The sequence below is a fragment of the Nansenia antarctica genome (genome assembly GCF_963989245.1).
Source record: "Nansenia antarctica genome assembly, chromosome: 15".
NCBI lineage: Eukaryota > Metazoa > Chordata > Actinopteri > Argentiniformes > Microstomatidae > Nansenia > Nansenia antarctica.
The window spans coordinates 9,464,130-9,490,884 of NC_137685.1; the positions used below are offsets into that span (position 1 = coordinate 9,464,130).

Sequence of the window (26,755 nt, forward strand, 5' to 3'; positions counted from 1 at the left end):
TCAGGGAGAGCAGGAGCAGGGGGTGTCCAGGCTTTGCCCACAGCGCCAGCAGCAGTAGTGGTCAGGGTGCCAGGCCTGGCCGTCTGCAGCGGTGTGCAACGCCTCAGAGAAGATCAGCTGTGGAGAGGAGACGCAGTTACACACCACAGAGGGACGGAGAACACGTACGAACGTTACGCGAACATTACGCTGCCCGCAGCATCATCTGGGGAGGCATATCCTTGAAGTGTTCCCTTCATTTCTTTGAGCAGCATATTTAAGTCCCATGCATGGACATCTTGCAAAGACTCAAGGTGACCAACACTTGTAGCCTGACTGCACATGCGTGCGTGCGTGCGTGCGAGCACGTGTGTATGTGTGCGTGCGCGTACCTCGTCACAGCCAGAGCAGCGAGGCCTGGCCTCCTGGCAGTAATGGCGTCCGCACAGCAGAGCTCCGTCCCTCCAGAAGTAGACCAGGTCCACCAGCTCCTCGCCGCACGCCACGCACACGAAGCAGGACGGGTGCCACTGGACGCTGTACCCGGCCCGCTCCGCATAGACCACCGGGCTGTCGCCGGCAACCACACCCCCGCAGCCATGGCAACACTGAGGGGACGGGGGGACAGGGGGGAAACAGCACTCATGAGACCAGATGTCGTAATCCTATGGAGCAGAGGACTGACACACCATTGGGATTGAGTGGAAGAGACACACGCACGCACGCACGCACACACACACACACACACACACACACACACACACACACACACACACGCACTCCGGTTGGGTGTAACATCCACTGTCAGTCTCGACAGGCTGTACTGAGCACACATATATGAACACACACACGATGATCCTTTGTCTCTCACGAGAAATAATCAACCCCCCCCCCACGTCATCACCATGGTGATAACCCCATAGTAACCCTGAACCATACATTCCTGTGATGATAAACAGACATCGAGTACAGATGTTCTGTGGTTTCTAATTGTTCTCATGCTGCACCCTCCACACACACACACACACACACACACACACACACACACACACACTCCTCTGCTGGACGTGGACGGTAGCGAGAGGGGGAGGGGGGGGGGAGAGTGGCGGAGGCGTTTATCAAAAACAGAACTCTCTGTAGCCACGGCGACAGCAGATCCTTGGGGTCTTGTAACGTTCTGAGTCAGAACCGGGTCTCAGCGGCCTGGCCCGCTTACAGACAGGTTCCAGAAGTCCTTAAACATCCCATGACACTTAGCACAAGAGTATTTGTCTCTCCTCCCCTCTCCCTCCAGTCTCTCTCTCTCTGTCTGCCTCCCCCTCTGGGGCTGATGTGCACCTGGTAACCCAGAACCACTTTACTCTCCACAGGCCACAGCAGGTCACCAGGCCTCTCCCCCCTCCTGCCCTCCCCTCTCCCCCCTCCTGCCCTCCCCTCTACTACCCTCCTCCCCAGGAGGGTTTGTGAATGAGACTACAGAGTGAGTCAGGAAGCACCTAGACCTCCACACCTGTAACAGAGGCTGTTCACCTAGACCTCCACACCTGTAACAGGCTGTTCACCTAGACCTCCACACCTGGAACAGAGGTTCTGGTGACGTTCTACATCCAAACCTCCAAACCCACCGACGGAAGTCTCTCTCTCCCTCCCTCCCTCCCTCCCTCACCTCCCTCCATCTCCCTCTCTCTCCCCCTCCCCCTCCCACAGAGCTGTTTCTAGTTCTTTGGTCAGGAGATCAAACCCAGTGTACAGAATGGCCTCCAGGCACATGACAAGACTTTGTTCATCGTTGATGGATGGATGGGAACGTTAGAGAGGCCAATATAATTACAGAGAAGGAGAGATGGAGGGAGGGAGGGAGGGAGGGAGGGAGAGAGAGAAAGAAACCGAGAGAGCCTTTTCAATGTGCATGTCAGAGCAAGACTTTGCAACAATGATTCTTTTTTTCAACTTAGATATTTATACTTGTGGTGAAACAATAAATCCACCTCAAAGAGCAGGGCTGATGAAAGACAAAATGAAGCTTTAAATATGGATGGAGTGGGCAGGGGGGAGACTCGGGGGAGGCTGGAGGAGACTGTGGGGAGTCAGGAAATAAATCTTGAACCAATTAAATGAGTATCCTGTTTCTCCATGGAAATGAATTCCATATATTTCTGTTTGTTTCTTAGTTACACGTCCCAACTAGCGAGCTAGCACACACACACACACACACACACACACACACACACACACACAGCTGGCTAGCTAGCTAGCATCAGAATCACCACAGCCAGACGGTAACTGAACATACTGTACTGTAGGCTGTTTGAGAGTAGCAGTGTGAGTGTGTGTGTGTGTGTGTGTGTATATATATATACTGTATGTACATGTGTGTGCGTGCGTTCGTTCGTGGGCCCGTCATTATCTACACAACAAATTCAACTCATATTCATATTCATCATTGAAGTGTTTGTGTGTCCTGTGACTGTGTTTCTAGTCTGTGTCGTATCTTCCACTTACATATTCACTCTCCTTGCAGCTGTTGTCCGTCCCGTTGGTGGTGGTGGTGGTGGTGGGGGGGGGGTTCTGGGGTCCCTTCCCGTTGGTGGTGGTGGTGGTGGGGGGGTGCTGGGGGTCCGGGGGTCCCTTCCCGTTCTTCAGCCCGGCGCCCCCCTCCCCGGGCAGGGCCACCTCCCCCACCCCCAGGGCCTCCTCCTTGTAGCTCTTGACCAGGGCCTCCATGGCCCGCAGCTCCGGCTCCGAGAGGGCGTGGCAGTGGGCGGGGTCCTGGTCGTGGGCGGGGAGCTGTCTGACCAGCTGCCTGCGGCGGTGCAGCGCCCCCGGGGTCCCCGCCACCGGACGCTTCTCCTCCGGGACCAGCTCCAAGTACCGCATGGCCTGGTGGGGGAGGGAGGGAGAGAGGAGGGATGGGGAGAGGGAGAGAGAGAGGGAGAGGGAGAGAGGGGGATGGGGAGAGGGAGAGAGAGAGAGAGAGACAAAGCTGAGGACCCAGGTGTATAATAAGAAAATCCAAAAATTTTGCTTTCTCTGGCGCTGACTACCGCTGGCACTTGTTCTTACTCACCACGACTAACGTACAGCTGATTCACCACTGAGACAAACGCACTGACTGTAAGTCACTTTGGATAAAAGCGTCTGCCAGCTAAACGACTTCAATAATAATATGTTACGTTTCCAGGAGCTCTTTTCATGGCCCTGCAAAGCTATAGGAATGAAACAAGCCACTATATCGTCGCGCACACATAATTTGTGCAGGTCTGTTTTGAGTCCTGGAACAGACAGAGCAGCCAGTGTGGGAGTTATAGTTCCCAAAGGGTTAACCCGGGGCTGAACCTCCCTGTCAGCCTCGGCCAGGGCATGTTTGGCCTACTGTTCCTCAGCCACAAACACGCCACCAATAAATGGCATCGGGACGCCTGATTGGTCCTGCAACCCAGGCTAGTATTATTGTTACATGTCCTGACTGGTAGAGTGTTCAGCTCCTCAGCAGTAGCTACAGAACAGAGGTGCTAATCTACACAGAATCCTCAGAGAACCGACACAGTATCCTTAGGCTTAGAGAACCGACATTGACTCCTTAGAGAACCGACACTGACTCCTTAGAGAACCGACACTGACTCCTTATAGACAGACTCCTGAGAGACAGTTCCACCCCCCCAGACCCGGTGGAGGCTCCCCCAGGTCCCAGTCCTCCAGGGCAGTGACACCCACACACTGGGCCGTTGTTAACCACGCTTTATGACCGTGTTCAACACCACCGCTCTAATAGAAACTTTAACAGCCGTTATACAAGAAATAAAGACAGAAAGTTCCTTGGCACGATGACGTTCCAGTGCACGTTCCAAAGCTAGATGTGGCCAGGGGGACAGACAGGCAGGCAGGCAGGCAGGCAGACAGGCAGGCAGGCAGACAGACAGACAGACAGACAGGCAGGCAGGCAGGCAGACAGGCAGACAGGCGGACAGGCAGGCAGACAGACAGACAGCTGAGCAGGCAGACAGTCAAACAGGCAGACAGAAGAGCAGGCAGAAAGACAGACAAGCAGACCCCTCCATCTTTAAAACATAAAAAAACAACAACAAAAAACACCCACTACTGTGGCCTATTAGAGTTCTCCTTCCACTAGAACTCCACTCCTATCAGAACACCACAGATGAAGTGTCCAATCAGATCCCCCCCCCCCCCCCATCCTCAAATCTAACCACTACTTCTGCACCTTGATGCTGACCAGGCAAACAGAAAAGCCTCTTCATAAATCCACCACGTTGTAGAAGGGGTACACACAGTGGGGTATTTTCCAATGGAACCAGCCAGCAATAGTATAGTATATGCCCCCCCAGTGTTATAGCACCAATAAAACACTAGCCAATCAAAACATCCCACTATTAATCGGGGAGAGAGAGAGAGAGGAGAGAGAGAGAGAGAGAGAGAGAGAGAGAGAGAGAGAGAGAGAGAGAGAGAGGGAAGAGAGGGGAGGAGGGAGGGAGGGACTCATATGTGGATACTGTCTATCTCACATGCTCAGCACAGTGAAAGGCCGGGCCTGAATACAAGCTGGCCACACACTGTCTCCTCACCTCTCACCTTATATACATGGGGAGGCTGATGGAGGTCGAAATGGTATCATTGAGAATTGCCTCGAAGACCAGGATGGCAAGACCTCAGGGAGCCCTATACAACATCATGGCATAGGGACTGCGGATGAAAACTAGCTTTCGGGCTAACTCTGGCGTATTTTTACAATTTATTTCTGTTTTATTAACATGCACCGTGACTCGAATAAATAAATGAATTAGATAGAGAAGTACTTTATTGATTTATTACATGGCATTACAATGAGCCTGTCCCATTTCTACCTCCACAAGCCTCCCCTGTAATAAACTAGCAATCAAACACACTCCGAGGCTGCCACGGTAAATACCGTAGATAATTACACAGCCATAAAACCTCCTGGAAAAGGATATGTTGACTCATATCCAGGACAGGGCTGTATTTTAGACTCCACAGCCCACCACAGGGGAGGCTGGCGGAGGTAGACATCGCGGAGAAATCAAGGACAGGCTCGTTGTAATGGATGAAACGGAACGAGAACGGTACGGGCTGTGTGTTTGAAAACATTCCTGATTCCGTCCCATGCATTACAATGAGCCCCGTCCTCCGATTTCTACCTCCACCAGCCTCCCCCTGAGCCCACCAGTCTCCTGAAACCCCCCGCGCGTGTCATTAGCCTCTCCTCTCTACGGAGACTTCCTGGTTTGGCCTCCGAGCCCAAACTTCATTGGCATACACGGACGGCCGCACCACAGACATTCAGTGTAGAACGTTCCTCGGAGTGTGGTAAAGTTCTGAGGTATTCTTATAAGAGACCGCAGATATTCCCAGGCAGGCCCGGTCACAGAGCCACACACGTTCACAGTCGTGTCAGACAGCGCAGGGCGTCAGAGGAGCGTGCCGCGGTCAGACCGAGAGACAGAATGATTGAAACTTTCTGTACAACAAACTGCATACGTGACAGAATTATTTGTTCTTCTTCTGTTCCAACAAACACAATGGGGCATGCAGTATTTGTGGATAATAATAATGTGTCTTTGGTTTCTGTCATTTAAAAATGTCAAACTAAATGTAATGGAGATTCAGTAGTAACCTATCAACCGTGAACAAAACTTGACTCACAGTTGGTCAACAGAAGAGGAGGAGAGGCAGTCAGGCACCATTCTTTATTCTGTTCCATTATTATGAGACCATCCTCCGATTTCTACCTCCACCATCCTCCCCTGGCAGTAAAGCCACACAGCTACACGCGTACCTCAGTAAGAGCTGATGGAGTGTGTGCCTTAGATGTCACAGCCTCACCACCACCACCACCCCCCCCCCCCATCCCCTCCTCTATCATCCCTGTATCACTCCTCATTCCATCTTCACAGCAACTTCACGGCTGTCCTCCCTCTGTCACTCCTGATGTATGATGCTTCAGAGACCACACAGACTCGTCATCTCTCACATCTTTACAGCGACATTCCAGAATGTTCCATCCTCTCCAGATCATCATACAGAAGACATCGTGTATCTCAACCCATCATCTCTCCCTTCCTTTCCCTCTCCGCCCCCCCCCCCTCTCTCTCTCTGTGTCCGTCCGTCCGTCCACCTCTCACTCCTACCCTCTTTCCACCCTTCCCCCCTCCTCTGCCTCCTCTCCAGCCCACCCCCCCACCTCTCCACCTCCACCTCCTTCCCTCCCATCCAACCCCCTCCACCCTGCCCCCCCCCCATCCCTACCAGTTTCTGGGCGAGGCCCGGGGGTGCCCAGTCGTAGGTGATGGTGTTGAAGGTGGGGTCTTTGCGTGAGGTCAGGGGGAGGGTGATGATCACGCGGTTGCGTTTGTAGACCCGCCCCCCGCCCGGGGCGCCCTTGACCCTGGCGGTCAGGTGAGCGTGGCGGGAGCCGGTCAGCAGGCCTCCCATCCGGCGGTCGCCCTCGGAGTCCGAGGGGGGGGCGTGGTCCTCCAGGGGGCAGTGGCACAGCGTACAGGCCTTCCTAAGGAGAGGGGGGGTGAGAGACGTGAGGGAACCGACATGGCAGAATGTTTACTGTCGTGGCGGGAAACACTTTGAAGAACCTGTTTAGGTTCAACTTAGACACCTTCCTGCAGAAGGTTCTAAACTGAACCCAAAAGGGTTCTCTGTGGAACCCAAACGGGTTCTTCAAAGGGTTCCCCCGATGGGGCCAAATGGAGAATCCTTTCAGAACCCTTTTTTCTCAAACACAATAGAATACTACCCACAAGAACAAATAACGAAAAAAATCTAAAGCTTGACCTCACAGAGGGGGTCGAGCCCTATCTTCTGACAGGTGGGTACTACAGATCAGACATTTGTCCTTTAAACTTCCTTCAGACCGACAGCTACAGACCCATAGCTACGTCCGTCACGTTTCTCCGAAGTTTGTCAGTATTTCAGGGCCATTATCTCTCTCTGTCTGGCACGTGCGGTCGAAGCAAACCGAGCAAAACATTCCTGAAATTCCTCAGGGGAGAAGGAGAGAGAGAGAGAGAGAGAGAGAGAGAGAGAGAGAGAGAGAGAGAGAGAGAGAGAGAGAGAGAGAGAGAGAGAGAGAGAGAGAGAAGAAGGAAGCTGTGTCGTCCGCTAGTCGGCTGATTTCGTTACGTCTTTTAGCAGAGAGATATAAATTACCTCCAGGAATGCGGCTGGAAGCCGGGACACATCTCTTTACACGTCAGACAGGGTGGACCGGGCTGGCCCAGGGGCTGTTCCCCTACTGACCCCTGGGAAGGAAACAGACAACGGTTTAGAGTCCAGAACACAGGGTGGAATATCACTCATCCATCCATCCCTCCGTCTTATACACCCACTGACCCCTGGGAAGGAAACAGACAACGGTTTAGAGTACAGAACACAGGGTGGAATATCACTCATCCATCCATCCATCCATCCATCCATCCATCCATCTAATACACCCACTGACCCCTGGGAAGGAAACAGACAACGGTTTAGAGTACAGAACACAGGGTGGAATATCACTCATCCATCCATCCATCCATCCATCCATCCATCCATCTAATACACCCACTGACCCCTGGGAAGGAAACAGACAACGGTTTAGAGTCCAGAACACAGGGTGGAATATCACTCATCCATCCATCCCTCCGTCTTATACACCCACTGACCCCTGGGAAGGAGACAGGAGAGAAGAGGAGGACCAACAGGAGACGACAGGAGAGGAGGACCGAGTGTCACGACCAAGTCGGTGGTCACGACAAAAAGTCCACAAATGATCAGGGTTAAAGTCATATATTTATTAACTTAAAGAATAAACAATATAACAATGTACGGTGAAGTGTGTATAATCAGTAGTGTGTGTGATGTATGGAGGAATGGAATGTGTGTTGTGAGATGTTGTCTGACGTACACTAAACAAAGAGGAACAACACCAGGGGGGTATTCCATGAACGTCGCTAAAGGAAGATCCAGACTTATCTCGATCATTTCAGTGAGAGTTCCGTGCCCTGAATGTGGCTTAAAGAAATCTGGCTACCATGGCAACTTATATGCCTCAGAACTAACCTGGGGCCGGTTGCATAAACATAGGCGAAGACTGGTCTAAGCCTTAGACGAGTCTTATATTCTGAGGTTAGATCAGTCTAATTAAGACTGCCTGTTGCATAAAAAATAGGACTGACTTATTTTGAGGTTAGAAAGTTAGCCACCTTCCGCCCTGGCTAAGCTCGATTTAAAAGCTGTGTTGGGCTGGGCCATTGGCAGTTACAATGCTAGAAGAACATCATTACTACGAATAATTACTAGTCAGAAAAGCTTCAAACACCATTGTAGTTATGTCAGTTCTCGTAAATTAGCCTACACCATAATTGTAAACATACATTTTTTGATTAGATTCAACTTTATTGTACAAGTATCAGACAACGAAATGCAGTAAAAAGTATATGTCAGTAGCGGGCTTCGAACCCACACCTCAAAAGGAGACACAGCACCTTATACCACTCTGCCATCCTGTCCATCTAATATTGTCTAGCATGCTGATAATATAGCCACAATAGTGAATGTCAATTTATAAAACAAATGCTAATAAAACAATAAATAGGATATAACATACGCATTTAATTTAGTCTGTTCTAGGATGCTTATATACACCGTGCGCGCTCCAAAGCGAGAATTTCTAAGCCTGGCCAGAGTTAGCATTGACGAAACAAGGCTGAATTGTGTTATTGGAATGACTTGAGTCTTAAATCACAGTCGACATTAAATAGTAAATGGACTGCACTTATATAGCGCCTTTATCCAAAGTGCTTTACAACGGCCTCTCATTCACCCATTCACACACACATTCACACACCAATGGCGGCAAGCTGCCATGCAAGGCGCTGGCCCGCTCACTGGGAGCAATTTTGGGGTTCAGTGTCTTGCCCAAGGACACTTCGACATGTGGCCAGCCGGGGCTCGAACCTCTGATCTGCCAACCTTGCGATCATTAGACGGCGGCTCTACCTCCTGCGCCACAGCCGCCCCAAGTCTAACCGGGCTTTGTCAATTAATCGCTGATTTAGTTTGTACGTGAAATACCCCCCAGAAGACAACCTGGTAAGTGGGAGAAGAGAGCTAAACCAGCTGAGGGAGTTCACCATAGAAAGCCTGTAGGCCACACCTGCACAGGTGAACCACATGACCACACCCCCAGCCCCGCCCACACTGGCTCCCTGAACCTGCAGCCAATTAGGAAACCAGCTGACAGACAGAGAGAGAGAGAGAGAGGGGTGTCAAACACGCTTGTAGAGGAGTACAGAATAGCTGTCTATTCATCCATCCATCCACTTATCCACCTATCCTATACCACTATCCTAGAGGAGACAATAGAGTGTAGAATACAGGGGCATTGGACACACACATATATATACACACACACACACACACACACACACACACACACACTAATGATGTCATCAACACCTAAACAAAACAATCATGACTCCCAGTCTCACACACACTAACACATGCACACATTAATACACAAACACGAAGGCTCTGACTCATGCCTCTGTTTAGAATACACACGAGCATACACAGACAGTGACACAGACACACGGAGGCAGACACGCAAACACCGTCACAGACACCAGGAGACGTCAGACTGGGACACACAGACAGTGATTCACACACCCCCCCCGCCAGACAGTGACAGGTGTATACCGTACAGGTGAGCAAGCCCAAGCGAGAACCACAGCACCATGTGACCACTACCCAACAAGCCTCGGAGGAAACCAGATGCTCCCACGCCAGATAAAGTGATGTCATCGCTTTTCCGAAAAACTAGTCATTATGAATCAATCCTTATTGCGATATACACATAGTGACATCCAACACCGACTCTCTAAACACACACTCACACAGAGAAGAAACAGAGTGGATATTAGTCTTAGGAGAAGAGGGGGGATGTGTAGTGGAGTCTTTGCCTGTACAGCGTCTCGTCGGAGCAGTGCTGAAGTGTAACTGGTGTTATTCTGGTGCCAAGTCAATAACGCCCTCAGCTCAGTCTCAACAACACAACGCACCCCTGGCCCAGAGGACAGAGAGAGGAGGAGGAGGAGGAGGAGAGGAGAAGGCTCAGTCGCTAATGGGAGGCTTGAGATGTTTATCCGACCGTGGGCGGAGAGCCAATACGCTCGCTGAGGGCTTTTCCTCATCAGAAGGGGGGGAGGAACCCCAAGGGAGTAGGCAAGCAGGACATTCTGGGCATTTAGCAGACACCTTTATCCAAAGCGACAACAAATACATTAATCTCAGGAAGTGAATCGACGTCTATCCAATCATAAGAATCATAAGAAATAGTCATCTATGCCAAAAACAAGGGCCATTGGGAGTTACAATGCTAGAAGAAGACTTTTGTTTTCTTTTAATTGATAGTAGAGAAACTGTACAGGGGAGTAGTGGGGGATGCGGAGGTCTTTAGGAGGGACAGTTAAGATCGACCCTCAAGAGATGGGTCTTCAATCTACAGCGGAAGCATGACACATGAAGCATGACTATAGCCGCAACTCTGATGATATGAAACGACTATGGTTATTATGGTCATGGTTTGGGTTTGTGGAGACGTACGTAGTTAGTTAAACAGTGGTTGGTTCGGTTGGTAGTTCGATGGTGGGAGATCATGCAGGGCCGCTCAGCTGTGCTTTATTTCAGACGGGGCTCTCGAAAAAGAACAAAACACTATGGAAGGACAAGGTCATCGTCATTCGTGGAACGGAACGGGAGGCTAGAGATGTCCCCTACATGAGCATGACCTTGGATTGTTTTTTGGGATGGTCTCTAGACTCTAGAGAGCACCATCCCAAATAAAGCATGGCTGAGCTCCCTGCATTATCCCCTTCCCCATCCGTCCATCCACCTGTTCCTGTCCTCCGTGAGGGACACAGAGAAGGGGACCGGTCCGAGGGGACCCGGGTGGGCGTAAGAAGAGGAGGAGAACCACAGCTCCGCTTGACAGCGTGTGTGTCGGTTAAGCCCAGTGCTGAAAAGGTTAGGCTCCACCAACATTATAAATAGAAAGCCTCAACAAAAACAAACTAGAGAGCAACCATGGTACTAAATCCCTTTGTAATCTTCCCCTAAAGCCTCCCCAGTTCCCCCTCTGGTGCCTCTGGGCTGCGGGTTACGTGTGGTGTGTGTGTTTGTGTGTGTGCTGTGTGTTACGTGTCTGTGAATGAGCGCTGTCATAAATGGAAGCATGTGACAAGTGAGTGAGCGCCTGGCCGCCACGGCTGACTGGCCGGCCTGGAGACGGCCGCTAGCCGGTTAGAAAGCAAACTAACTGCAAAGCAAACACAACCCTGAAAGAGCGTTCTGTTCACTCGGTAAAAACACGCACGGCACGCACACACGTCGAGCTAAGCAGGCAGTTTTCTCTCTAATCCTAAGAGTGACGGAAGCCTGTTTTCCTAGACTGGAATACAAACAGGGCTACAAATAACCCTAACCTTACAATTACCCTAACCCCGGGCTACAAATGACCCCTAACCCTAACCCCCGAGTTTAACAAATGACCCAGAGAGGCTTTAAGAGTTAACATAATTGATGAGGTATGTCACCGGTATTTTCCGTGACTATTATTTCCTTCATTGCTGCAGCGTTAGTGAGAGAAGAGGAATGGCGTTCAGGGAACCATGTTGTTTTAGAGGGGGGGGTGATGACATTAATGAGGGAAAGGAAGTGTGCAGGGTCTATATTTAGGAGAAGGGATAAGGCCTAATGCTTAACAGCTCTATTATTCTAAACACGTCAAGTATGTGTTACGAGGAGGAACGCTTCGAGAAGAATCCAAGGGTTAAGGAGGCCCCCTCTAAACGAGAGGAGGCGAGGTCAAGGGCCACTTTCATTTTAACGGCTCTAAAGAGCGGGCATCACGGAGGCTGGTGGAGGTAGAAATCGGAGGACGGGCTCATTGTAATGCATGGACTGGAATAAGGAGTGGCGTTCGATACAATTCCTCATCCCATTCCATGCATTACAGTGAGCCTGTCCTCTGATTTCTACCTACACCAGCCTCCACTCATGGGTATACAGGAATCTTGAGGTTAATTTCAATACCTTGTCAATATTTTTCCAGACCTCACCGCCACTTCGAGCTGTAAGCGTTTACATCAGTGACACCTTTAACTTAACCGTTTTAGTTTGCAATAGACTAGACCACTATCATACAACAGAATTTCAGGTTCATCTTTGTTTTTTAATAAAACTGTGATAAGACTGATAAGACTTATTAAGGGTCTTGATTTTCCCAAAATTGATCTATCAACTTTTAATACTTTTCAAGACACCGCGGATACCCTGTTAGATAAACTAAAGAGAGATAAACTTAATCATGTTGTCGTTTTGTGATTCCAAATATAAACTTGTGCTTGCAACACAAGCGGCCATTTACATTGTATCAACAGACGAGGCTCAATGACTGAGACAGAGATCAGTATCTAATGACGGATGAGAGTCAAAGTCAGGTTCCTCTCACAGAACATCTGGAAATGCATCTGAAAGGCCCTAATTGCTTCTGGAACATCTACAGACAAGATTGTTTTTTCTGGGAGAGAATTCCAACACATGATATCAGATCAGAGGTGGCTCCTTCACCAACCCTCACCATTCCCTGCTGGAGGGTCTGGGCGTGGCGACTGGGGGTGGGATGGGGGTGGGATGGGGGTGACTGGGTTTGGGGGGGGTGGGACACACACACACACACACACAGACTCAGACACACAGACGGACGGAAACAGAGACACTGCAGACTCAAACACAGACACACAAAGAGACAGACAGAGACACAGACACAGGCAGAGACACACAGACGGAGACGGAGACACAGATACGGACACACAGACACAGACAGAGACATGGACACAGACAGAGACACAGACGGAGACACAGAAAGAGACACTGACTCAGACGGAGACGGAGACACAGACGGAGACACAGACACATACTCAGACACACACACAGACACACAGACGGAGACGGAGACACAGATACGGAAACACAGACACATACTCAGACACGCACACAGACACAGACACACAGACAGAGACGGAGAGACAGACACAGACAGAGACACAGATACGGACACACAGACACAGACACACAGACGGAGACACAGACAGAGACACAGACACGTACTCAGACACGCACACAGACACAGACACACAGACGGAGACGGAGACACAGATACGGACACACAGACACAGACGGAGACACAGATACGGACACACAGACACAGACAGAGACACAGACACAGACAGAGACACAGACAGAGACACAGACACAGACGGAGACACAGACAGAGACATGGACACAGACGGAGACACAGACACAGACGGAGACACAGACACAGACGGAGACACAGATGGAGAAACAGACAGACAGAGACAGAGACACAGACAGAGACAGAGACAGAGACACAGAGTATTCTTGCCCAGCCAGGGTCCTGTGTAACAGTGTATGGATTCATAGTAAAGCCTTTGGGGACGGTGAAGCTATTTCTACTGTGAGGCATGTCCTTCTGTGCAAGCTTATTCTGGACAGGTGAAAAGAGAGTTAGAGAGGATTAATGTTTCACTATCACACTGGGATAGACACAACGTTTGGACAGAGAAGCACTTGTTTCATGTTTCCTCTACAATCGTTTTATTTTCTCTTTTTCTCCTGTCATCCCTTCTTTATTTTTATTTTTTTTACTTTAGAATAAGTCTTGCATAATTCATGTATATTATCATTGAGCACAAATCTATTTTATGAAAGATGATGACAATATAGTGAACGTGAGTTTAGAATGAGAAGGTTCTATCTCCGTTTAGAATGAGAAGGTTCTATCTCCGTTTAGAATGAGAAGGTTCTATCTCCATTTAGAATGAGAAGGTTCTATCTCCGTTTAGAATGAGAAGGTTCTATCTCCGTTTAGAATGAGAAGGTTCTATCTCCGTTTAGAATGAGAAGGTTCTATCTCCGTTTAGAATGAGAAGGTTCTATCTCCGTTTAGAATGATAAGGTTCTATCTCCGTTTAGAATGAGAAGGTTCTATCTCCGTTTAGAATGATAAGGTTCTATCTCCGTTTAGGGCAGTTCAGAGATATTGAGCGTCAAAGTTTTTACATTCCATTATGTTCTGTGAGATGGAAGTGGAACCTTTGTATTTTATTAATTACTAACTAAAAAATGTCAACATTTTAAAAAATAACACCACACAGGCATTAATAAACACCTAATGGATCAGATGATGTAAAAAAAAACTCAATTTTGACCAAAAATGGAGATAGAACCTTATAATTCTAACGTCACGATTTGTGTAAAAGTATGAGAGATACTACTTTGGTAAATGAGAGAGGTCTCACACAACTCTATAGAACCCAATGTAATGACATTGTATCATTACAACAGCATAACGGTCCACTCCACTCCCACAACCACTCACACCTCACACACCTGAGCGACCCACCGTCTACAATAAAGTGTATTATTATTAATGTTCTCACCTTCTCTATGCCCGAGGTCAAATCCATGTCTCAAGTTCAAGGTGTCTGAATAATATATAGTTCCAAACTGGAGCGGTAAGAGTTGCGCAGAAAGAAAGCCCCTCCAGATCGGTGTGCAGTTTGCTCTCTGCCCCTCCAGGACTTTGACAAAGAGCCCTTAAACGATCTACTCGGTGGGGAATCCCTCGAAGACTCCTGCCAACCAATCACAGCCAAAGCCCAAAATCTGAACAACCAATAGAAACGTCAGTTTTTTTTTATACCTCCGCCTTTTTCTTGGCTACTCATCGTTCAACAGCCATCCTTTGGCAGGGTGAGACATGATGACATCACCGTTAGATGAGTGGGATGGGATCTGCCTGTATCAGGCCTGAGGAATGCTCTGGTCACATACTTGTGATCTATTACCTCTACGAGGATGCTTCCTGCTCTTTAAAAACCAGATGCTTAATTGTGCCTTTTTATGGAAAGAGGCAGGAAAAGAGATGAATCAGAAATACTAAACCCCATGCACTGCATGGACTTCATTGGCGGGGGCAGAGACAGTGAGAGTGAGACCGAACTTGGAGTAAAAACTGATTCATTATGGGATGGGTCACTCACTCATTGTTTTTACAAGAGACGCGCCCACGTTTCGTGTTACAAATAGAACTCTCTAACATATACAATGATACAACGTCAAGGATAAACATCTCTAGACACACTGTTCCATATTATTACAGTGACGCATCGGCCAAACACCAGGACAACCAGATATATCCGATTAAATACGGCGGATAAACAGTTTAAATAGAGATCTTATTCTGATGACATCAAGTCAAGGGCCGGTTTCACAAACAAGGCTTGAATCTAGTCCTGGACTAAATCACACTTTCAATGTAAAATCTCCATTGAAGATGCTTTTTAGTCTGGGACTAGGTTTACGCCTTGTCTATGAAAACGGCCCTTATATGCCTAAATAAAACAAAACAAAAAACACAGACACACACACAAGTTGTTTGATTGTTTATATTAATATGATAAAAAAAGACTACTTCAGTAGAAGAGCTTATTACTTCATTTAGACATGGACATTTGCGTGGCGTCCATTTACAGTGTTCTGGACACTGTTTCGTTGATCGCTTCAGGGTCACGGTGAGAAATCACCTCCAGTAACTTGGGATTCTGCCAACAATGTATTAATCTACCCTCCACACGATAACAGGAAGATAGATGTATTTACAACTGTCATCTTAATTGGCTAATCTTCTACCTAGTGCGCTTGGGGGAGAAATCTCTGCTGACATGACTACATTATTCATAAGCATAATTCAAATCATTTTATGAAGTCATGTGTTGAAAAGACGTTAAATCCTACAATGACATGGAATGGCTCAAAAGACTACTTAGCAATGATGTAATCTTTAGGGGGGGAAATCATAAATCTTCTACAGCGGTAAAGAGATGGTTTCACAGATAAGGTCGGCACTGTTGGTCAGGAACACGATCTTAACTAAACATCCAGATCGTCAGAAGGACAATTAGCCTACGCTAAATACAACCCAGACATACAGTATGTGGGATCTTCCATTGTAATCAACGGAACGCTATTCCCGATTCTAACCTTCTATTAGAAGAGCAACTGTAGTGGCTGAACACTTGGCATCAGGTTATGTTATAAAGAAACAGCAAACAGAAATCCCCAAGGCAACATGACATCACACCCATCCAACACCTCTCTTCATCCCTCCCTCCCTCCTTAGGGAGATCTGTTCTGTTCTGTCAGTTGATCATTGTAATGCATAGTAAATCTCAACAGCAATGTTCATATATTCTGTCTCTCGCCCCCCACATCTACTTGTCTCTCCCTCTCCACGCCCCTACCTCCTCTCTTTGCCCCTCTCTCTGTCTCTCTTTCTCTCTACCCGTGTCTCAGGCCTCTACCGTTCCCAGAAGGTCAGGTTCTTCCCTCTGCCCGCCCGCCCCCCCTACCCATGCCCTCTCTGACACGCTGAGGAGGTGGTAACAGCCCCAGGTAGACTGGATGTCTACATGATGATGCGGGGCTCTGCCACCGAGTCAGTGATGGACTTGTGGGGCAGGACGTTGGCGCCGTTCAGGTACAGCTCGTCGTTGACGATCACATCCTCCCCCAGAACCGTCACGTTCTCCATCCGGACCTGCAGACGGACACGGGTTCAGTTACAATGTAGACCTGTTTATATGTGTTCTCTTTAAGAGTGTGAGGGAGAGGGAGAGGGAGAGTAAAAGTGAGAGTGTGTGTGTGTGCTCCCTTGAAAAGAGACTGTGTTTTTGTTAGCCCGTGAGTGAGTGTGTGTGTATTTTCCCTTTGAGTGTGTGTGTGTGTGTGTGTGTGTGTGTATTTTCCCTTTGAGTGTGTGTGTGTGTATTTTCCCTTTGAGTGTGTGTGTGTGTATTTTCCCTTTGAGTGTGTGTGTGTATTTTCCCTGTGTGTGCGTGCGTGAGTGTGTGTGTGGTCCCCAGCAGACGGGGCCTGGTCCTCCTCCAGAGTGTCTCCTCACCCACTGTCCTACGGTGCAGCTCCAGCCAATGATGCAGGACTCCAGCCAGCTGTGGGAGCGCACGCGGGCGCCCTTCAGCACCGTGCAGCGCTTTATCCTGACGCCGTCCTCCACCACCACCCCCGCGCCGATCGTCACGTTGGGCCCGATGGTGCAGTTCTCTCCTATCTGGGCAGTCGGGTCCTGGAACACACCGACTCACAGCCTTTAATGTGACAGCAGGCGTGGTGCTGGTCTTGAGGCTCCCTCTGGTGGATGTATGTGGAACTCCACATATGGTTTTATTGCTACCTGCACTGCATATTCTTTGTATATGTTACGGTACATGTGGGAATACGGTACATGTGGGAAAACTAGGGTTAGGGATAGGTGCTAGGGTTAAGGTTAGGGTTAGACATGCCAGCATGTACCAAGTGGACGTAGCACCTAAACCTAATTCTAGTTTTCCCACATGTACCGTATTCCCACATGTACCGTAACATATATATATATTCTATTGTACATGTTAATAGCAGTTGAGGCTGTAGGCTCAGGCTCATTGTAATGCATGGAATGGAATAAGGACTGGTCTTTACATGCGACTGGCATCACAATGAGCCTGTCCTCCGAGTTCTAACTCCGACAGTGTGATGACCAGACAGTGTGATGACCAGACAGTGTGATGACCAGACAGTGTGATGACCAGACAGTGTGATGACCAGGCAGTGTGACTCACCACCAGAACGTTGCCCAGGAAGCCCGGCCCGGTCCGTAGTCTCTCAGGCTTGTGTTGTCGTACAGACTGCAGGTACATGCACATCCCCGTCAGGAAGTCCTTGGGCTGGCCGATGTCCATCCAGAAACCTGGGTCACGCACAGGCACACAGAGACATTAATGGTCCTGCTGGACCATGACTGACAGCAGTGTGCACACGCACGCACGCACGCACATGCACATGCACATGCACACATGCACACACGCCTGTATTCACAGCCTCTCTCCAGAACCAGGGTTGAGGAACTCATTATCAACTGATTTCAAGGTCGATGCTAGTCAGTTCTTCTACAGCGTAGACAGGGGTGGATCATGTAATAATAATAATAATAAGCTTTATTTATATAGCACCTTTTCATACATAAGAATGCAGCTCAAAGTGCTGTACAATACAGCGCAAAAGAACAGATTAAAAAACAACTTCAGCAATACAGTACAAAGGAAAGAAAGAGATTAAAAACAACAGTAAATGATTATGAACGTAATAAAAAAACAGACATGTGACTGTTACCTCTGAGCTCCATTGCGTACAGATGTCCCTCCTCGGCCATGACCGGGAAGATCTCCTTCTCAATGGAGGTGGGTCTGAGCTGGAGGAACGTCACATGACCCAGTCAGTCATCACATCTCAACTCAGCCAACGAGGCGCCACGCGCCACACAGACCTCCGTTAGAAACCACAAACATCACCTGTACACTACCAACAACTTCTGTGTTCAAAATGATATACTGTTGTGGCCTGGGGTGGGGTCCAGTGGTCTAGCACCATGGCCTACAGTGCACACATGCCCATGTCGGCATGGGTTAGAATCCGGCCCGTGCCCTGCTGACATGCCCTCTCCTCCTTACTTCCTGTCTTTCTTTGCTGTCTTAAAAACTCAAGAAAAAAAAAACAGGAGTGGGACTACGACACTCCAAACAATAACCTTAAAATGATTTACTGCAAAGATTCCTCTTACTAAGTTGTCTCTGAGGTGTCTGTAGTGATGGAGGTGAGGTGTCTGTAGTGATGGAGGTGAGGTGTCTGTAGTGATGGGAGATGAGGTGTCTGTAGTGATGGGAGATGAGGTGTCTGTAGTGAGGGAGATGAGGTGTGTCTGTAGTGATGGGAGATGAGGTGTCTGTAGTGAGGGAGATTAGGTGTGTCTGTAGTGAGGGAGATGAGGTGTCTGTAGTGATGGAGATGAGGTGTCTGTAGTGATGAAGATGAGGTGTGTCTGTAGTGATGGAGGTGAGGTGTCTGTAGTGATGGGAGATGAGGTGTCTGTAGTGATGGGAGATGAGGTGTCTGTAGTGATGGGAGATGAGGTGTCTGTAGTGATGGGAGATGAGGTGTCTGTAGTGAGGGAGATGAGGTGTGTCTGTAGTGATGGAGGTGAGGTGTCTGTAGTGATGGAGGTGAGGTGTGTCTGTAGTGAGGGAGATGAGGTGTGTCTGTAGTGAGGGAGATGAGGTGTGTCTGTAGTGATGGAGATGAGGTGTCTGTAGTGATGGAGGTGAGGTGTCTGTAGTGAGGGAGATGAGGTGTCTGTAGTGATGGAGGTGAGGTGTGTCTGTAGTGATGGAGATGAGGTGTCTGTAGTAATGGAGATGAGGTGTGTCTGTAGTGAGGGAGATGAGGTGTCTGTAGTGATGGAGATGAGGTGTCTGTAGTGAGGGAGGTGAGGTGTCTGTAGTGATGGAGATGAGGTGTCTGTAGTGAGGGAGGTGAGGTGTCTGTAGTGATGAAGATGAGGTGTCTGTAGTGATGGAGGTGAGGTGTCTGTAGTGAGGGAGACGAGGTGTCTGTAGTGATGGAGGTGAGGTGTCTGTAGTGATGGAGGTGAGGTGTCTGTAGTGATGGAGGTGAGGTGTCTGTAGTGATGGAGATGAGGTGTCTGTAGTGAGGGAGATGAGGTGTCTGTAGTGATGGAGATGAGGTGTCTGTAGTGAGGGAGGTGAGGTGTCTGTAGTGATGAAGATGAGGTGTCTGTAGTGATGGAGGTGAGGTGTCTGTAGTGAGGGAGATGAGGTGTCTGTAGTGATGGAGAGGAGGTGTCTGTAGTGATGGAGGTGAGGTGTCTGTAGTGAGGGAGATGAGGTGTGTCTGTAGTGATGGAGGTGAGGTGTCTGTAGTGATGGAGGTGAGGTGTCTGTAGTGATGGAGGTGAGGTGTCTGTAGTGATGAAGATGAGGTGTCTGTAGTGATGGAGATGAGGTGTCTGTAGTGATGGAGATGAGGTGTCTGTAGAGATGGAGGTGAGGTGTCTGTAGTGATGGAGATGAGGTGTCTGTAGTGATGGAGATGAGGTGTCTGTAGTGATGAAGATGAGGTGTCTGTAGTGATGGAGATGAGGTGTCTGTAGTGATGGAGGTGAGGTGTCTGTAGTGATGGAGATGAGGTGTCTGTAGTGATGGAGGTGAGGTGTCTGTAGTGATGGAGATGAGGTGTCTGTAGTGGGGGAGACGAGGTGTCTGTAGTGATGGAGATGAGGTGTCTGTAGTGATGGAGGTGAGGTGTCTGTAGTGATGGAGATGAGGTGTCTGTAATGGGGGAGACGAGGTGTCTGTAGTGATGGAGATGAGGTGTCTGTAGTGAGGGAGATGAGGTGTCTGTAGTGATGGAGGTGAGGTGTCTGTAGTGAGGGAGATGAGGTGTGTCTGTAGTAGATGAGGTGTCCGTAGTGATAGAGATGAGGTGTCTGTAGTGATGCAGATGAGGTGTCTGTAGTGGTGGAGATGAGGTGTGTCTGTAGTGATGGAGATGAGGTGTCTGTAGTGATGGATATGAGGTGTCTGTAATGAGGGAGATGAGGTGTCTGTAGTGATGGAGAGGCCGTGGGGGCTAACCTGGATCCTCTGTAGCATGGAGGGGTTGAACATGTACATCCCGGCGTTGATCTTGTTGGAGACGAACACTTGGGGCTTCTCCACGAAGCGGTGGATGCTCCCGTCCTCCGCCTCGTACACCACCACGCCGTACTTCGACGGCTCCTCCACCTTCGTCACCTGTGACAGATCGGATTACATTCTTAGACTGGATTAGACGCTGTTTAATTCCTCCCTGTAGAGGGGTGTTTAATAGCCACCTTGGTCACATGACAAGTTGACATATTGTTGTATGTCTGTAAGGCAAGTTGTATATGGTACAATACTGCGCGTGCTTCAAGGCTGGCGAGCATCACTATAGACACAGTGCCTAAAGGACCAGTCTAATATACTACTAACAACAACAACATATGCCATTTAGCTGACGCTTTTATCCAAAGACACTTACAGCACAGTGAGTACATACATGTTTGTGCATAAATGGTCCTGGCGGGAACTGAACCGACAACCGTAGCGTTGCTAGCACAATGCTCTGCCCAACTGATCCACAGAGGACCATCTAGCAACCTGGTCTAACAGTCTGACATCCCGGTCTAGCGCCATCTGCTGGCAAGGCACACTTACTACGATGGTCCCCTCTTTGCCGTGGTGCTTGTGGAACTTCACCATGTCCTCGAAGGGGAAGTCGCAGATGACGTCACTGTTGAGCACGAAGAACGGCTCGTCGTTGTCGGTCAGGAGCTCCCTGGCGAGGGCGAGGGGTCCCGCTGGAGGGCGAGGGAGGAGGAGAACAACACGTTCTGGATGAGCAATCTCCCGATGTTCCCACATGGCGTTATACAGTAGGACATACTAGGCCAGTTTGGATTCAAGACAGTTGACAGGACGGACAGGCAGGAAAGTGTGAGTGTGATGCTGTTTTCTTTATGCTGATGATGTCACATAACACTAGGGATAAGACGCTTCTTTGCTATTCATTACCATGTTATGAGATGTGTCTTTTTACAGAGCGAGTGTTAGAATAGATGGGGAGTAGAGAGGACTAAAGCATGTCCTCAAATCTGTGGGAGCACACACGCGAGCACACATGCACATACACACACACGCACGCACCTGTCCCCAGGGGTTCCTTCTCATGGGAGAGGGAGATTCGGATGCCGAGCTGTTAACCAGAAACAACATGAGTTTAGTACTGTCTGTCACAGCTTCTAGAACTGACTAAAAGTATCACCATGCCAACACCAGTGCTCCACTTTGTGGTTTGCTTGTTTTAATGATCTAATGTGATTAAATCCTTACCCTCTTTTCTTGAACCCTCATCTCTCTCTCCAGGAGATCAGACATGTAGCTCACAGCAAGGATCACATGGTCGACTCCAGCCTGGACAGACAGGCAGATAGACAGACACAACATTAACAATGGCTCTAGGACACTACAGCCAGTAGTAGGAGTGTAACGGTTCACGTAATCGTAGCGAAAATCTTTGGTTTTTGCAGTTACATATAAGGATGATGGACAAAGACAGGTGGATCAGACCAAAGCTGTATGCCGGCATTGTTCAACTACGATCTGATGCAGCAAGACCTCAAACTAGCTAAGTCATTTGAGATGGCATCACCCAAGTGTAAATATCACTGGTGCAAAAAGAAAGAGTGAAGTGCAAACCCAGCTCCCCGTGGCATTTAAGCAACCACCACTCGCTAACAACACAGACCGGGCCAATGCCATAACAAACGGCAAGTTTTTATAGTAGCGGACCATACTACGTTGTCGAGAACACAGGATTTAAACACATGTTGAAAGTGTTACGTTGTTCTCTCTCGTCCAGTCTACCAGCCCTTTATAAACAAGCACAAACTACAGTTCGTGACGTTAGAATTATACGGTTCTATCTCCATTTTTGTCAAAATTTAGTTTTTTACATAATCTGATCCATTAGGTGTTTAAATTTTTTTGACATGTTTTAGTTAGTAATTAATAAAATACAAAGGTTCCATCTCACAAAACATAATGGAATGTAAAAACGTTGACGCTCAATATCTCTGAACTACCCTAAATGGAGATAGAACCTTATAATTCTAAGCTCACGAGTTGTCCATGACTTATTCAAGGCATCTGCTATCACTCTGCTATCGCTCTATCGACCGAACTGCGCACTAAATCACACCCAACTGCCACTGGAACATGCAACGCCATAACCGTCAAACTCGCCCCATTTATGAACAGCACAAAAGCACACATCTGGCAGAGGTATTGAAGTGTCAGAATGGAAAGTTGTTGGAAAGTTGTAGTGTCAGAATGGAAGTTGGAGAGGCCAGGAAGCACAATTCCAGTCACAACAGATAATGCTAGAAATATTGTCAATGTAATCAGTGAAGCTGGACTGGGCCCCCAAATTGGATGCTTTGCACGACACAATTAATTTAGCGGCACAAATAGCAACAGGAATCAGGAAACCTGCTAGGCAGTCAGAAGTGTTGTGTCTTTCTTTCTTCCTGTTTAATAATAATAATAATAATAATAATATGTTGGGATCATTTTTACCCTACTATACCGAAAACGTACCGAACCGTGACTTTAAAACCGAGGTATGTACCGAACCGAAGTTTTTGTGAACCGTTACACCCCTAGCCAGTGGACATATATATGTTATGGTACATGTGGGAAAACTAGGGTTAGGGTTAGGTGCTAGGGAGCTACGGTTAGGGTTAGGATTAGGGGTAGGGTTAGACATGCCAGCATGTACCAAGTCGACGTAGAACCTAACCCTAACCCTAGTTTTCCCCACATGTACCGTATTCCCACATGTACCGTAACATATCGACCAACAGCAGCAGGTAAATGCACATGACAACTGATAATAACCATGGTAACCATCTACATGACAGTATACAGTGATTCTGACCTGAGAGAGAGCTTCCACCTGGTGCAGGAGGATGGGCTTGTTACAGAACTCCACCAGAGGCTTCGGCACACTCAGGGTCAGGGGTCGCAGTCTGGTGCCGTAGCCGCCCACGAGGATCAGAGCTTTCATGCTGGACGGGTACCAGAAGCGGTCATCAATGGAGTCAACGGAGCAGGACGTCACCGAGCGTCAAGTCTTGCGAGATTTGAAATGCCGCCGCCTGTGAATGCAGTAGAACAAACACTTGACATGGTGGAGAGCCATTACATCACAATAACAAACAGCCTCAACTTGAAGCACCAAGCACTGAAATGGTGGATAATCTGTGTCGAGGCATTTGAATGAACATTACATTAAGAATGGCTACTACTGTAGCTGCATAGGGGTGTGTTCACTGTTCAGGACTAAAAACTTTCTGTGAACTGTTTGGTTCAGCAGTTGTCCAATAAGTTATGTTATGAGTTCAGTGGGCGTTCATGGACTCTCTCTGTGCTCCGACCAACCTCATCAACATCATCGCTACTTGTCTAATTGATTGTGTGATCCTGAATGCGCCTCAGGTGTACTGTAGTTACAGTAGCTGGTCGCACTGCTCATTCTGCATTCCTAACTTTATGAATGCCTCCTACCGACACTGGAACCTGGACACTGAACACTACACTACATTGGACAATACACTGAACACTGAGCACTTTAGTTAGTTGAACGTTGGTTGTTGTTGAATGTAATGTCTGATTGTCTGATTGTCTGAAATGTTGTTTGATTGTTTGTTTGATGATTGATCGATTGTATACATGGTGTTGAGTTTTTGTAAAAACCCAATAAAAACACCTTATTCTGCATTCCTAACTTGATGAATTCATTCCTCTTTAGAGGAGTTAGTCATATTGAGTACAGCGGACTAGTTGTTTGAGAGAAGCCAGAGTATCTAGCTACTCTGATAGCCAGTTTATATCAATGAATATCTCACAGTCATATGGTTGACAAAATGACTGTTGGATTATATCTCATATATAGAAGAGCCAGTCCCTCTTATATCTCATATATAGAAGAGCCAGTCCCTCTTATATCTCATATATAGATCAGTCAATCCCTCTTATATCTCATATATAGATCAGTCAATCCCTCTTATATCTAATATATAGATGAGTCAGTCCCTCTTCTTGACAGTTAAAGAGCTAAACAGTTAAAGAGCTAAACAGTTAAAAAGCTAAACAGTTAAAGAGCTAAACACCCCCTGACCACTATAGCACAGCCAGGCTTACACTATGGTGTTAGCTCTAGCAATCATAGAAACAAGATAAACTAACACCCTGAACATGCTTAACTATTCTCGGGTACATGAATGAAATGTAAGACAATGGCTCGTCATCATAACTAGCAGAGCAAACAACTAAATCCTGTCCAGTTAGCTGGCTAGCTGCTAGCTAGCTGCCATTGTTGACACTAGTAGCAACCGTTAGCTAGTCGCTAGCTTGTTAGCCAATAGTGATGCACTTGACTTGTTAGTGCCTAAAGACAATTGAAACTCACACACAAAGTTCATTAAACGGACTGGCAACTTCTCACATGACACTGGTAATAAACGATACTCACTTGATAGGACGTGTAACGCGTTTAATCCCTTGTTTGAATGACTTGACTTGAACACATCTGTACCAGGGGGCGGAGCTTAGCTGGACCACACCATTCACCCGGGGAGGGGGGGGGACACTTCACAATATCCACAGGAATTGTCCATTTAGTTTGATATGAGACAGAATATCACGAATTATTATCGCCATTTTCTTTTCAATAGCATGATAATATTTTGTGATAGCACGAACTCATACTGGCTTAAAAGCTCTAAATTAGGTTTATGTCCGTGTAGTGTAGTAACCCCCCGTCCATATAATGGTATGTCCCAGATGCCCGTGTTGCCACGCCCCCTTAAGCCTTCTTCTTGACCAATCAGAGCAAAACAACGTGGCGAGGAAGTGCCTGTCAAAACGACGCGACTTGATTGGTGGTGAATTGTGTGACGTTTTGTGTTTAAACGAACCATATCACACGCATCTAAAAACATTACGGTGTGTAATTCGTTATTGGTGTTGCATAACACAAACATTACTTCCGCATTCTATACCGTTGAGCACTTTTCAAAGACATCATGGGTTTGTGGTTAGAACTTTATTATGAAATCAGATGGGAAGAAATATTAATCATAAACCCTGTCACAGCAGTCCGTCTCATTGGTTAGAGTCAGTAAACCAAAAACAACAGTATTTACAAGTCTATAAATAAATCTACTGTTGGAAAAAGTTTAACCTGTGAAAATGTTATGTGTTAAATGGTAAATGTTCTGGGTTTGGGTTAACCTCATCCCAGGCTATTGTGGAAGTGTTTGGAAATGAGACTAAGGTTTGGGTTGTCACTGATTGTGTTTCACTGTTGGGTGTGAAAGGTTTGTGAACAGGATGAATGAAACAGAAAAATACAAACATGAGACAAAAAAGGACACGAAAAACACAACATTTTTCTTAAATAAATGTTTTATAGCTCACATTCAAAGTTGTCATAAAGATGTCATATTATAATCCTTAAAAAAATATCCATCCATGCAACAACAAAGGAAAAAGAGACTTCTGGGTAATATATTTTTTTTTCTACAAGTACATTTCTCACATCTATGGAAAGACAATAACATCCACCACAGCGGAGGCCATTTTGACTTTATCATCAAAATCCCTTTATAGACTCATGGATTCTCATTTCCCTTTTCTTTCATGTGTGATTATTCTCCTTCATCATCTCTGGCACAGCACAGGAGGCTACAAAATCCAATTTTAATTTAAAATTAAAAACACGATTCATCCTCTTTGCACTGGATGCAGTATTACATGTATCTCATGTATGGCTAGAAAGCTCTTAGGGTGTCTCAAAATATTACTGTCCTTTTTCAAACCAATGCAGACTAAATGGACCTGGGAAAAGTTCTCTTGACACGTTTTGACACATTTACACCTCTCTGCCAAGTAGATTGACAAAAGGGTCCTCCCTCTCCTACTGAAACACCATTATCATTATTTTCCTGTATTAACACTTAGAAAATGAACAAGTGAACAAGCCAGAACTAGGCCATCTCCATTAAAACACCGTAATGCCAACATACAGAAGAAATGGAGGAAAACACTAGTAACATTAAAGTCGTTCATTCAATCAGCATGTACGACGTACTACCCAGATCATCTCCACTTTAGAT

At 47.5% G+C, this 26,755-nt stretch overlaps 2 protein-coding genes across 2 annotated transcripts; both read right to left on the reverse strand.

Moving 5' to 3' along the window:
* Nucleotides 1-14,552, reverse strand: lmcd1 (LIM and cysteine-rich domains 1; the record flags this gene model as incomplete). The annotated part of the gene is made up of 6 exons (XM_080545830.1): nt 1-117; nt 372-587; nt 2,482-2,859; nt 6,259-6,517; nt 7,174-7,265; nt 14,526-14,552. 6 exons carry the CDS (start codon nt 14,550-14,552, stop codon nt 1-3), a joined length of 1,089 nt encoding a protein of 362 aa, XP_080401956.1.
* A 973-nt stretch (nt 14,553-15,525) lies between these two features.
* Nucleotides 15,526-25,192, reverse strand: gmppb (GDP-mannose pyrophosphorylase B). The gene is made up of 10 exons (XM_080545655.1): nt 25,111-25,192; nt 23,515-23,734; nt 21,909-21,989; nt 21,723-21,771; nt 21,234-21,376; nt 20,631-20,789; nt 18,313-18,391; nt 17,763-17,890; nt 17,048-17,230; nt 15,526-16,684 (listed from the first exon to the last, which is right to left on the reverse strand). The coding sequence occupies exons 2-10, from the start codon at nt 23,641-23,643 to the stop codon at nt 16,553-16,555; spliced, it is 1,083 nt and encodes a 360-aa protein (XP_080401781.1). The 5' UTR covers nt 23,644-23,734; nt 25,111-25,192; the 3' UTR covers nt 15,526-16,552.
* Nucleotides 25,193-26,755: the final 1,563 nt, after the last annotated feature.